The sequence below is a fragment of the Syngnathus typhle genome, linkage group LG9 (genome assembly GCF_033458585.1).
Source record: "Syngnathus typhle isolate RoL2023-S1 ecotype Sweden linkage group LG9, RoL_Styp_1.0, whole genome shotgun sequence".
Classification (NCBI taxonomy): domain Eukaryota; kingdom Metazoa; phylum Chordata; class Actinopteri; order Syngnathiformes; family Syngnathidae; genus Syngnathus; species Syngnathus typhle.
Window position 1 is genome coordinate 11,540,145 of NC_083746.1, and position 12,951 is coordinate 11,553,095.

Consider the following 12,951-nt stretch of genomic DNA (forward strand, 5'->3'; position numbering starts at 1 on the left):
TACTTAATATTTTATTTTATTTCTTTACATTGTACAGAAGGATGTTTTTGTTAACAACCACCCTTGATAGACTTGCAACAATCGAAATTGTTTGCTTGCATAATAAACAGACTTGATGATCTGGAATTTTCTGGCTGGTCATTTCCCATTGGTCTACTTGCAAACATGTTTCTAATTACACTAGGACACCTGCAGCGGTACTGTCAGCATAGGCATTTGCAAGAACATGCATCTAACCGTTAGGGTTAGTTGCAGTACCCTCTCGTGGCAATATATATATGAAGTGCTTGAAGTATACCTTTCGTAATTGTCATGCTCGTTTTTAGGATCCACAAACGTTTTTGTCATTTTCAGACGCACATGATTGGTTTCAATGCATCATAGTGTTCCATCCATCAAGGTTTCTATTCCACTTCACTGATTTGAGTCTTACAAATTGTGTTTGTGCAGTTGCAGTGCCCTCTAGCGGCAATATACATGAAGCACTTGAAGTATACTTTGGCCTCCCGTCATTTTCATGCTGGTTTTTTAGGATCCGCAAATATTTCTTTGTGATTTCTGCACGTTTTTCAGATGCCGAAAAATTCACGATTGGTTTCAATGTTATACCTTCATAATAATGGTCAATAAATAAAGGTTTCTGTAAATAAAGATTTCTATTTCACTGATTTGAGTCTTGCAAATTGTGTTTGTGCAGTTGCAGTGCCCTCTGATGGCAATATGTATATGAAGCGCTTGACATATACTTTGTTTGGCCTTTTGTAATATTCAGGCTGGTTTTTAGGATCCACAAACATTTTTTTGATTTTCACGTTTTTCAGATGCCCGACAAATTCATATTTATACTTTTCGTTTCAATGTCATATCTGCATAATAATGGTAAATAAAGGCTTCTATTTCACTGATTTGAGTCTTGCAAATTGTGCTTGAGCGGTTGCAGTACCCTCTAGTGCAGTGGTTCTTAACCTGGGTTCGATCAAACCCTAGGGGTTCGGTGAGTCGGTCTCAGGGGTTCGGCAGACCCAGAGAGATTCATGGTGTAAATTTGTGGTGACGCTTATCTGAACAGGTCTCGCAAAGGCAACAGCAGAAGTCACACTGATTTGCAGGTGTGTCATTTGTTGTGAGTTCATGCATTGTGTTGGTTTTGTTCTATGAACACGGTGATGTTCATGCACAGCTCATTTTGTGCACCTGTAAAAAACATCGTCTTGAATTTTTAAAATATTCATTTCATTTTTCACTAAAGAGGGATTTGGTGAATAAGCAAACTGGTGGGGTTTGGTACCTCCATCAAGGTTGAGAACAACTGCTTTCGGTGCTCGGGGGTACCCAATGAAGTCTACACTAAGGGTCTGCAAGAAGCAGCAAGAAGAAACCAATATGATACATTTTGTGCCTCTGAATAGTTAGTTTGTTACACTTTCTGTGCAAGGGAAATTTTTCAAGTGAGAAAGCACATATCAGTGCCTCTGGGTGTGTCTTTTGCCAAATGTTCAACTGAATTACATCGAGAAGCATTTGGATTCTCCTTTTCCGTCCGATTCCATCGTGTTTTCAAGGTAAGCGGTGCTTGTGCCTTCACTTGTGTTGTGTAAGGTGACCGTTTTATGGCTTACTGGTTTTGTTACAAATGTACCTTCTCTGTGTCTGTACTTTCTAAACTTTGTCAACATTTGTGAAATTACTTGAACACAACTTTGAACTCTTAAAAATGCAGGGTTCAAACAACCGTACTGGGGTTGAAAGGGTCAATTTGACGCGCACACGAACACACACACGCACACGCACACACACACAAACCATACTTTTCACACCGCGTTGTAGTTAGGAGAACACATTAAAGTCATCATAGTCATTCAAGGGACATGCTTTAAAATTGCAGTCTGCACATTAGGTAAGAACAATCATATTCAATGGGCTAAGTGTAATAAATTGGATTTTCTGGGGGGGGGGGGGGGGCGGACATAGTGTGGTGACGATTCATTGCCGTTACTGGCATAATGACATCAGCTCACATGTAAATGAATTACATCGAGAAGCATTTGGATTCTCCTTTTCCGTCCGATTCCATCGTGTTTTCAAGGTAAGCGAAGTGCTTGTGCCTTCACTTGTGTTGTGTAAGGTGAACGTTTTATGGCTTACTGGTTTTGTTACAAATGTACCTTCTCTGTGTCTGTACCTTCTAAACTTTGTCAACATTTGTGAAAGTACTTGAACACAACTTTGGCTATGCTTCCTCCTACTTCTTTTCGAGCATTCTTTATTGATTGATTTATTTATGTTTGTTTGTTTTCAGTTTGTTGGTTTATTATTTGTTTGTTTTACGGTCTTATATATGGCACTTTAAAGTGTTATTTTTGTTGTTTTTGTTTTTTTCATCTCCTTTTTTGTTTTGGATGTGTTTGAAATAAAGATATCCACCAATCAAAAAAAACTTTTAACTCTTAAAAATGCAGGGTTGAAACACTCCTACTGGGGTCGAAGGGGTCAATTTGACAAGTCATAGCCATTAAAGAGACATGCTTTATCATATTCAATGGGCTAAGTGTAATAAATTGGATTTTCTGGGGGGTTTCCAACTTTGACTTAGATACAGTGAACCAGTGAGCATGAACCGACAAAAGGCCTTGAGGATGATCCTCTTTCATGCCTGATAATCATCATTCATTGGAGTCTTACTTTTGGGAGCTACATGAGGTAAGAATTGTAAAATATGAAGCAAATGAAATGTGCCTGTCTTTAATGTGTCTATATTTTATGAGAACCTTTAGTGTGGTGCACCCTCCGCAATAAATCCTCATTGAACCACCTCCGGAGATCCTGTGAGTGTAAATCGTTGCACGCTAGTTCTTGTCATCAACAAGCAGAAGAATCTGAAACGCGAGGCAGCCTAACATCCTAAACTATTGGCCTCATCGCAGCAACCCGAGCATCCGGACTCCAGGGGTCGAGAATGCCGTCATCACGAAGAACAACACGCCTTTGGGAAGCGAGATTGTCACCTTAAACAACTACAGCGTGCGGGTGACGCTGGATATCTTCAAAATGCTTGCGAAGGTAAGCCGGAAAATAAACTTTTTAAAAAAAAAAGGCGAAAAATTAAGCACACTAAAATCTATTGCCCATAAAAGTGAAATAAAATTGTACCTTCTGCCTAATAAAGAGTAAAAACGATCTTCAAAAAGTACGAAAGAATCATCTGTTCATTCTGTACGAACAACAATCACAAGTTAAAACTTGATCAAAGAAATCAAGTATTTGAAAGTGTTCTTTAGCACCTGTTCTCACTTTCTTCAGACTTCTGAAAACGACACCGACCATGATGTGCGTCGATTTCCAGACGAATCCCTTCTCCCGGAAGATGTGCCGTGGTTGGCAGCGGAGGCATCCTGAAGGACAGCGGCTGCGGAGAAACCATTGACTCGAAAGACTTTGGGATAAGGTCCAATCTACCGCCACTGAACGGCATCTACTCCAAAGACGTGGGCGTCAGGACAGACTTGGTCACGACCAACCCCAGCATCTTCTCAGAAAGGTAATGGTGACAGCATTATATGTTGGTTTGAGACTTTTGTCGAGAATCTAATCCCACCTGGTGCTTTCCCCTCACAGGTACGAGTCTCTGTCAGGCTTGGGACCACAGCAGAAATTTGTGGAAGCAGTCAAGAGCTACGGGAATGCCCAGATGCTCATGCAAACCTTCCTCGACGAGCACTACACACAACACTCTATAAAGGCGGTTCACACACTGGAAGACTTCAACAGCTCCATTCGTACCCTCGCCCTCAACCCAAACTACATACGCGATGTGTACAAGTTCTGGACCAACAAAGACCGCCCAGGCTATAGGCTCTCCACAGGCTTAATGGTAGCCACCCTGGCTCTGGACCTGTGCTCCAAAGTTCACCTGTACAGCTTCTGGCCCTTTGACAAACACCCGCATGGAGGTCACATGCTCACCCAACACTACTACGATGACCGCAAGCCCGATAAAGTCCACAACATGCCCGTAGAATTTGACGAACTCTCCAAACTGGATAAGCAGGGCATACTCAAGCTTCACCTTGGGGTTTGTCCAGTCAAGGAAAGTTAAGCAGAAGAACATGGGTGGGTGGATAGATGGATGGATGGATACTAGGGGTGTAAATCGCGGGTTTTGTCACGATACGATATCATATCGATACAAAGAACTACGATACGATATTTGCCGATATCTTAAAGCCTGCAGCGATTCATTCACGATATATCGCGATATAGTGCTCTACGATCGATATATATATTTTTTTAAATAAAAAATATAGAACAATATCCTGATTTATAACAATTCATACGCAAAATCAACAAGGTACTGCAAACTCTTTATTTAGGAAATTACAAGAGTATTGTAGTATACAAAGTGCTTATTTTAACACTGAACTTTGATGTCGTGTTTTTTCTTTAAATGTGCGGCGAGATTTGTGCTCCCTGAATATTTGATCACCGCATGGCAGGATTTACAAACTGCACGTGTCTTGTCCGTTGAGCCATCTTTTCTTTGGAATTCAAAGTGCTTCCAAACGAATGACTTGAAGCCTAAAGGGGAGCAAATCTCCTCGTCTTTTTGGACACTAGCCATAGCACCAGCCCAGGAGCCGCATACTAGTTGTCGACTCCCCTTTCACGTGCCTGCTCTGCTCACAACACAACAACGCCGTGCGCAATGCTCCCGGAAAAAGGAAGCAAGCAACAATAAACTGGATTTCAAAATAAAGTCGCGTCTAATGTCCGAGGTCAAACACGGCGATATAAATCGATGTTTACGTTTAGCATCGATGCCAATAAATCGTAGAGCATTATATGGATTAATCGATGTGTATCGATGAATCGTTACACCCCTAATGGATACTCTTGTAAAAGAGCAATCTTTGACAGAAAAATTTGTTTGGGTACTTCCTGAATTCACAGAAGAATGCATGAGAACGTGGCAGAAAAATCACACGCCTTTAATATTTTGACAAGTGAACAAAGACAACATAGAAAATGTGATGTGGAAATTATTACCGTTTATTACGTCGTGCCTTAACTACTGTAACACATTATTCTCTGGTCTTCCTAATTCCGGTATTGAAAGTCTACAGTTAGTACAAAATACTGCGGCGAGACTGCTCACACGGACGAGAAAATTTGATCACATTACCCCAATATTAGCCAACTTACATTGGCTCCCGGTCCATTTTAGATGTGACTTCAAGGTTCTTCGGTGAACCTATAAATCACTGCATGGCTTAGCGCCTTTGTATCTCGTCGACCTTCCGTCCCGTAACCTCAGCTCGCAAAACGCTCGTCTTTTACTGACCCCGAGGGCCAAAAGGTCTGCAGGGTCTAGAGCAGGGCTGTCAAACTCCTTTTTTTGGCGCGCCGCATTCTAGTCATAGCTTCTTTCGGAGGGCCATTATGACTGCCAACCCAAGTAAATGTAAGAGCACCTCATATTATATACAGTAAAAGCGACAAAACAAACTGACGAATGACTCGTTTTCAAATCAAGACGAGTAAAACCTGGTCAAATATTAAAAAAATATATATATTAAAAGTGAAGACAATTAGCAATTCTAGTCATGACACACGAATTTGATGCACAATTTTTCTTTGAGGTCCATATAAAATGATGTGGCGGGCCGTATCTGGCACCCGGGCCTTGAGTTTGACACGTGTGGTCGAGAGCATTTTCTATTCGGGCTCCAGTGCTTTGGAATGCCCTACTGATAGATATTAGAACTGCTACCTCAGTAGAAACATTTAAGAAATGATTAAAGATAAAATGATTTATGACATGGCCTTTAATGAACCTGTAGCGGCCGATTCAGCTGGAGTTTAGACGCCTATTTTTATTTCACAGCTAATATCGTGCTTTTTCCAGTCAACAAAGCAAGCCTTCTTGAATCAAAATTGGCAGTATCTCATAATAGAAAATTAAAATTGTGTCCATTGCGGAGTGGACGTCTTTTAAAAATGCAAATTATGTAATTTGTGATATTAAAAAAACAAAAAAAGCCTTGAGTCAAGTATGATAGCCAGGAGCTATTTGTATGACATACTACAGCTATGATAATTGTCAGGGTTTTCCAAAACTATCTTGATCCTATGATTATGTTGGAATGTATGTAACATTAAATAACCTAAATAACCTAGGTAGATTAGTTTTATCCTTATGTTGGTGTGTAACCAGTAATAAATAACCTAGCTTGTTCGCTCCTACACAATGTCGTGAAACATCCCCTGCTCTGCTAATCTAGAGGTCAAGGGCTTTAACTTGTCTATTCAGTCCACTGTGACTCCCACCCTTTTTCTCTTAATAAAGATGCTCTTGTGGGAAGCGAGAGTCAGATGTCATTCGATCATTGCTGTACGCACAGTGACGAATGAACTCTCCGCCTGCAGGTGCCCAAAAAGACTTAACTGTCTCCCATGTGGTTCTTGCAAAATAAGTTAGCGTGAGCACCACTCTAACAATAATGAATTTTTCAATAAAGTCTGAAACCGCAATTTGAAAGCAATGTCTGATTTTAATTGTCATCAGGTTTCAGTGTTATAACAAATACGTCCAAGGAGAGTCACATAGTCCAACCATTATTTGAACCGCTCATGGTTGTGGATAATACTTTTACTTAAATTAACTGACTGAGCGGAAAAAAATGGCCATTTCTTGGGAGTCGCCCATATTGCCCGGAGCAAAAACTGGCCTTGCTCAGTTGTGATGGTGACTCATGCTATCGGGCTCCATTGATGATGGCTTTTTATAGTGGTTGTGCACACGCGTAACTCCAGGTTAACATACTCAAGACTTGATTGAACTAACGCAGATCAGCTTTTCTGGAACCGAATACTCCCATCTCAGCGTAAGTCAACTCAGAGTTCAGGGATAGATTCAGAGTATGTTGAACCTGTTTTCTAGAATAACATCCCCCCCCCCCCCCCCCGAACTATGAAAAAAAAAAATTGGATCGATTGGTTTCATTTCAAATTTCTTTCTTTGTATTTACTTTTTATTGTTTTTGCACATGTAAACATATCAGCATCGTAGATGGCTGATTTTTGACATACTATGTATCTGATGATATATAAAGGTCATTAGATGTTTCCATTTTAACAATGATTTATGACAATGATTTAAAAAAATCTATGTATTGGAGCTGATTGTTTTTCACAAGAAAATGCACACCCAGCGCACGGAGCTAAACTTTGGATTTTTTCATAAAAAGGTGGAATGTAATAGAACACTCACACTCTCATGGGAGAGTCAGTGTCTTAGATTGAATTTCCGAACACACCCTTTGTGTCACTCCATGGACGTCCTGCCTAATGGGCGAGGTTACGTTCTGATTGGAGCCAGCATCATTCTGGGACCGAAGGACCAGGTAAGGCGGTCGGGTGATATCGTCATAACTGCGGCGGCGACACATAACCGAGAGTATATGAAAATCTCGATCACCATGTCTCTGAATTTTTGGAAATATATCCTCATCATTCTCAGCCTATATGGCCTCATCTTCCTGCTGATAAACATAACCCTTTGGAAGGTGAGAGAAATTTGTCCAAGTTTTTTTTGTGTGTGTGTGTGCTGAAGTTGTACTCGTAGACTTACCCCGTAACGTGTAGCTTTATTCAGAGAAACCTACTGTAAGTGCTTGGACAAAACATGTTTTGTTTTTCATGGGGATTAAATGGCGACGGATGGTTCGCCCAGGGTGCAAAAGTAGCCAGGACCGCCTCTGGTGGTTAGTGGGAGATCTCGATCTGCCGTTTTCAATGTAACTAGACTTTTCTTTTGCTAAATTTCTTTTCTTGCCAAACTATCTAACACAACACACGGTAATATTGAATAAATATGGGATAAGTCTTGTACAATTACTTCAACAGACGGCCAGTGCTTCATTTACTACTTCAACACTTTTTTTCCATGACTGACTGTCAACAACTGTGGTGAGATACAAGTTATCAAAACTCCAACGTGACAAAGGATAAACATATCACCCCAAACTGTAGGACCGCTGAGTGAGAGGCTTGGCAAAATAAAACATTGTTGACATTTCAAACAGTCTGACGTGTCTTTACGTAGTGCCAGAAAAAGCGGAAAGATAATGCCCCCTCCCACGGGCTATTTTTTTTACGCTTTCATCTCGCTCGTTTGACGAGGTTACTTCCCGGTTGATGACAGTCAGACAGGTCGGGCGGAATCTTTATCACTGCGGCCACGGCAAGTGACAGTACCATGATGGAAGTCACTGTGAAAATGTGCCTCAGCTATAGGAAACCTATCGTTCTCACCCTGTTCGGTCTCATCTTCATCCAGCACAATATCAGCAATGTGGAGGTGAGAGAAACTTTTTTTTTTAGGAGGGTGGGGGTTCGATTCCACCTCCGGCCCTCCCTGTGTGGAGTTTGCATGTTCTCCCCGGGCCCGCGTGGGTTTCTTCCGGGCACTCCGGTTTCCTCCCACATCCCAAAAACATGCTTGGTAGGCCGATTGAGCACTCCAAATTGTCCCTAGGTGTGAGTGCGAGTGCGTATGGTTGTTTGTCTCTGTGTGCCCTGCGATTGGCTGGCAACCGGTTCAGGGTGTCCCCCGCCTACTGCCCGATGACGGCTGGGAAAGGCTCCAGCACGCCCGCGACCCCCGTGGGGACTAAGCGGTACAGAAAATGGATGGATGGATAGATAAAAGTCAAACCCATTGGAATACCTATTCCTATAGTCTATGGCCTTTAAAGGACTAGTCCTTTAAATTAGTCCTTTTAATCCATTTATAAACACTATGATCTTTCAACTTGGAAAAGGCTGTTGAAGACATTACATATGAAAGACTTTTTGCAGCGTCTCCTTTAAACGTGATGCCTTCTCAAAAGACAAGTCGCAACTTTGTTTATCACCCAGGCTTCTCTGGTCTGTTACAGTTTAGATGTTTCTAAACTTCATGACCAAGACACGGAAAAATTCTCACCGTCGGTGTGACTTGGTACACCAACTGTTATTCACTTATCTAATTGGACAATGGTTAACTGTAATTTTCTGCATGCATCACTGGCATAAAGAGATGAGCAAAAATACATGATTTGTCAGAAATAAATATTTTTCCAACCAATTTCATATAAATGCCAACTTTTTTGCAGTACACTTGATCATTTTTGGTACACACTACAACAGTTGTTAATGACTGGGATAGAATGAGCCGCAGATAAAATGTTATCATATTTTCATAACATGTCATCCCTTCACAGAGTTGGAAGAATCATTTGGTGTCAGCACTGTACAAGGACCAGAACGGCATCCAGTCGTCCAACCTCTCTGAAACCCACCAAGCGTTTCATCACAAGCGCACCCCTTACTGTCCACATCTGGCCCAGCCACTGTCACCTGAAGAAGAGCTGGAGGAACGCAACTTGTTGGACCTCATCGCCTGGCCCAAGCCGCCCTCTGGCTCCGAATCACTCTACTTGTCCCAGACAAGTGACCCGGTCCATAGTCGCTTCACAATTGTCAATGACAAAAATTGGTCCGTGGGCGACCAGCTGGAAGTGCAGGTCCAACTGCGGGACTTCAAGGGCCGACCCAAGCGCTACGGCGGCGATTTGCTGTTGGCCAGGTTGCATTCCCCACAATACAGGGCAGGTGTGGCCGGGCAGGTGCTGGACCTCAAGAACGGAATTTATTACGCTCGATTCTCGCTGCTGTGGGAGGGCTCAGCTCAGGTTGACGTCGTGATGGTCCACTCTAGCGAGGCTGTGGCCGTGCTGCAGAGGCTGAGAGAAAAACGATTCGATCGGGTGTACTTCTCCAGCATCTTTGGCCAAGGTAATCATTTTGAGAAGACGATATGCAACATGTGTCTGCCACCAGACCAGGAGCCACTGTGCAACTTCACGGACCATCGGACCGGTGAACCTTGGTATTGCTACAAGCCCAAAATGCTCAGCTGTGACGCCAGAAATAACCACGCCATGGGAGGATACACCAAAGACATCATTACCAAAGAGGAAGCTTTACTTTTTCAGAGGTTTGTGTACACAATAAGAATGCGACCCTCCCACCACCACCACCTATCAGATTAGGGCATTAAAACGGAGCAAATATTAGACCCCCAAAACTTTAAAGTTCACTCCAAAGTCTGCTAAAATAAGAATTCATCTTTCTGGGCCTACAATAGAAAGATGAGAAAATCACAAAACCTTTGACCACCTTAAACCCGTTAGCCAGTCTTCATGCTTATTGTGTATTTTTACGATCTGTTTACCTGATGACTAGTTCTTCCTTGGTCATGGAGGTTTTTTTTCACACTTTCTTCTTTACGCCAGTGGCAAGAACATCAAAGTTGCCATCCGTGCTTCTTCGACTGATAACATCAATGTGCTGGCTCTCACAAAAGGTATTGTCAAACGAATGACTCTCGTTTTTTGGGAGCTTGCAATTTGTTGATGTCATTGAGTAGAAGCTGCCAGCCGAAGACGGGAACCTGTGAAGTTAGCAACGTCAGGGTACTACTACCAGGACCTGTGGAGGCCGTTGGGCGGGATCTCCATGCGGCACTTTGACAAAGCGTTTGCCATCACTCTGTGTTTGAACAACAAATCAGTCTACATGTACGGCGACTCCACCATGCGGCAGTGGTTTGAGTACCTCCACAGTGTGCTCCCAGGTTAGTGCTTCTGTCTCATAGTTTGGATTGGGAGTTGTGAATGTTGATGTGTGACCCTGTCATGACACTTTGTTCAGTGCTCGCGACCACTTCCAAGCGTTCTTGTGCTGACGCCCCAGTGGTTCCTGACCAGTTGTTTTCTCTTATCTAACTTCATTGTATCGTGTCCTGCAGACTTGAGACAAGTCACCTTGAATCCAAAACCGGTGGGACCCTTTATGGCGGTAGACAGCAAGCACAACATTCTGCTCAAGTACCGTTTCCACGGCCCACCCATTCGCATCACTCCAGTCATGACCAGCGAGTTGCGGTACATCGCCAACGAGCTGGATGGCCTGACCGGCGGTCCCGACACGGTGGTGGCGCTCAGCGTCTGGGCTCACTTCAGCACCTTTCCCGTGGAGGTGTACATAAACCGCCTCCGGCAGATCCGCAAGGCGGTGGTGCGACTCCTGGACCGGGCGCCGGGGACGGTGGTGGTGATCCGCACACCCAACCCTCAGGCTCTGGAGCGAGACGTCAGCCTGTACAACAGCGACTGGTTTTCACTGCAGCAGGACACGGTGCTGCGCGCCATGTTCGAGGGTCTCAACGTTCGGTTTGTGGACGCTTGGCAGATGGTCGTGGCGCACCACAAACCTCACAACGTGCACCCTCCTAGGGCCATTGTGAAAAACATGGTAGACATGATGTTGTCTTACATTTGTCCTGACTTGACCGGGAACCAGAGCCGGCAATAGAAAATGTGGCTGAATGTGATAGAGCTTATTTGGCAATCCGCTTCAGCTGTGATTTATGTACACTGACAAAAAAAAAAAGAATCCACTTATCTGTATGCTCAATTTAGGCATGTGTGCCCTTAATTAACTAATCTTCACCCTCAGAGAGCACGTCGATTAGAGTCGAAGAGCAACACACCACTAAAAAGGTAGTGTCATTTTCAATGGCTAATGTTTTCACGCCGCTTAATTAAACTATAAAGTCAATAAACATACAGAATTGATTCTTAGAAGGACACACCAACCAAACCTGGCTTTGTGGAACAGGAATAGCCTAGCGGCGACCGGTTATGGAGTCAAATTGTGGTCAAAGATATTTGACTTGAAAATACATGTCTTGAAACTCAAAATGAATGTATTGATTTAGAATTTTAAAATATATAACAAGATGTTTAAAAAATAATTGTATGAAACGTTCCTTTAGGTTGAAAATAATTTTGCTTCAGTTTGGTACTTTGTTTAATTTTTCACAATGAATGTATGGATTTAGAATTTTAAAATATATAACAAGATGTTTAAAAAATAATTGTATGAAACGTTCCTTTAGGTTGAAAATAATTTTGCTTCAGTTTGGTACTTTGTTCAATTTTTAACTTGTCATAATAGTTGTACTATGTTCATTTTGTTTTCTCTTGTCAATCATTTTACTGGTTCTTTTATCACAAACCAGATATTTAGGTTGCATTACCTGACATGTTTCGGCTTGTACTTCCGGCTTGTACACTCTGATGAAGGCTTTATACTGTCCACAAGCAGCAATAACAGGTTGTTATCGACTGAATGTTTTCTATCTATGTGTCATAGAGTTACTGAGCTGTGCCTTATGTGTAAAGGAAACGTTACCAAGCTCTGTGTGCTGTTTCAGTGTTTTGATTGAAAAACCTTGTGTGCATAAATTAATAAGAGTATTTACACATTGATTGACATGACAAATGATATCAATTAATATGAATATGTACACATGATAAGTATAACAGTATGAAAAGTATATAAGTACCGTTTTTTTCCGTGTATAATGCGCCCCCATGTATAATACGCACCCTAAAAATGGCATGTTGATGCTGGAAAAAAGCCTGTACCCAAGTATAATACGCACCCAATTTTTATGAATTTTTTTTTTTTTTTTTTTTAAGTCCCAATGATCGTCACACACGCAGGGAGGCAATGGGTCCCATTTTTAGTCTTTGGTATGGTCTTAACTAGGCTGGATGTAATTTATTTTGTTGGCGTTGATTTCTCCGACTGCCCATAAAGGCACCACCGCGATCAGTGCGGATATGTGAAAAAGGCGTGCGGACGTGAAAAAGGCGGCTCTGTATGGGAGAGACGTTGAAGAGGAATAAAAACACCCTTGGACAACCAAAACTTTCCCCTCGTCTTGACTCGGAGCCGCAACAAATGTTTCGGATTTGTGTAGGCTACATTGTGACAGCAAACGAGCAGGTGATCGAGCAAGCGTCTGATACGAGAGCATTGCGGTCGTATGGAGCGTGTTTG

General features: G+C 42.4%; 2 protein-coding genes across 3 annotated transcripts; both read left to right on the forward strand.

Moving 5' to 3' along the window:
* Positions 1-2,695: 2,695 nt before the first annotated feature.
* LOC133159412 (alpha-N-acetylneuraminide alpha-2,8-sialyltransferase-like) lies at positions 2,696-4,096 on the forward strand. Its single transcript, XM_061286367.1, has 5 exons — positions 2,696-2,700; positions 2,925-3,060; positions 3,167-3,213; positions 3,344-3,538; positions 3,616-4,096. The coding sequence occupies exons 1-5, from the start codon at positions 2,696-2,698 to the stop codon at positions 4,094-4,096; spliced, it is 864 nt and encodes a 287-aa protein (XP_061142351.1).
* A 3,334-nt stretch (positions 4,097-7,430) lies between these two features.
* Positions 7,431-11,550, forward strand: LOC133160253 (NXPE family member 3-like). 2 transcript variants are annotated; one of them, XM_061287947.1, is made up of 5 exons: positions 7,431-7,562; positions 9,261-10,036; positions 10,335-10,405; positions 10,469-10,675; positions 10,850-11,550. In XM_061287947.1, the coding sequence occupies exons 1-5, from the start codon at positions 7,458-7,460 to the stop codon at positions 11,413-11,415; spliced, it is 1,725 nt and encodes a 574-aa protein (XP_061143931.1). In that variant the 5' UTR covers positions 7,431-7,457; the 3' UTR covers positions 11,416-11,550. The 2 variants fall into 2 exon arrangements, with proteins under 2 accessions (XP_061143931.1, XP_061143930.1); XM_061287946.1 differs by lacking the exon at positions 7,431-7,562 and adding an exon at positions 8,151-8,356.
* The last annotated feature ends 1,401 nt before the right edge of the window (positions 11,551-12,951 follow it).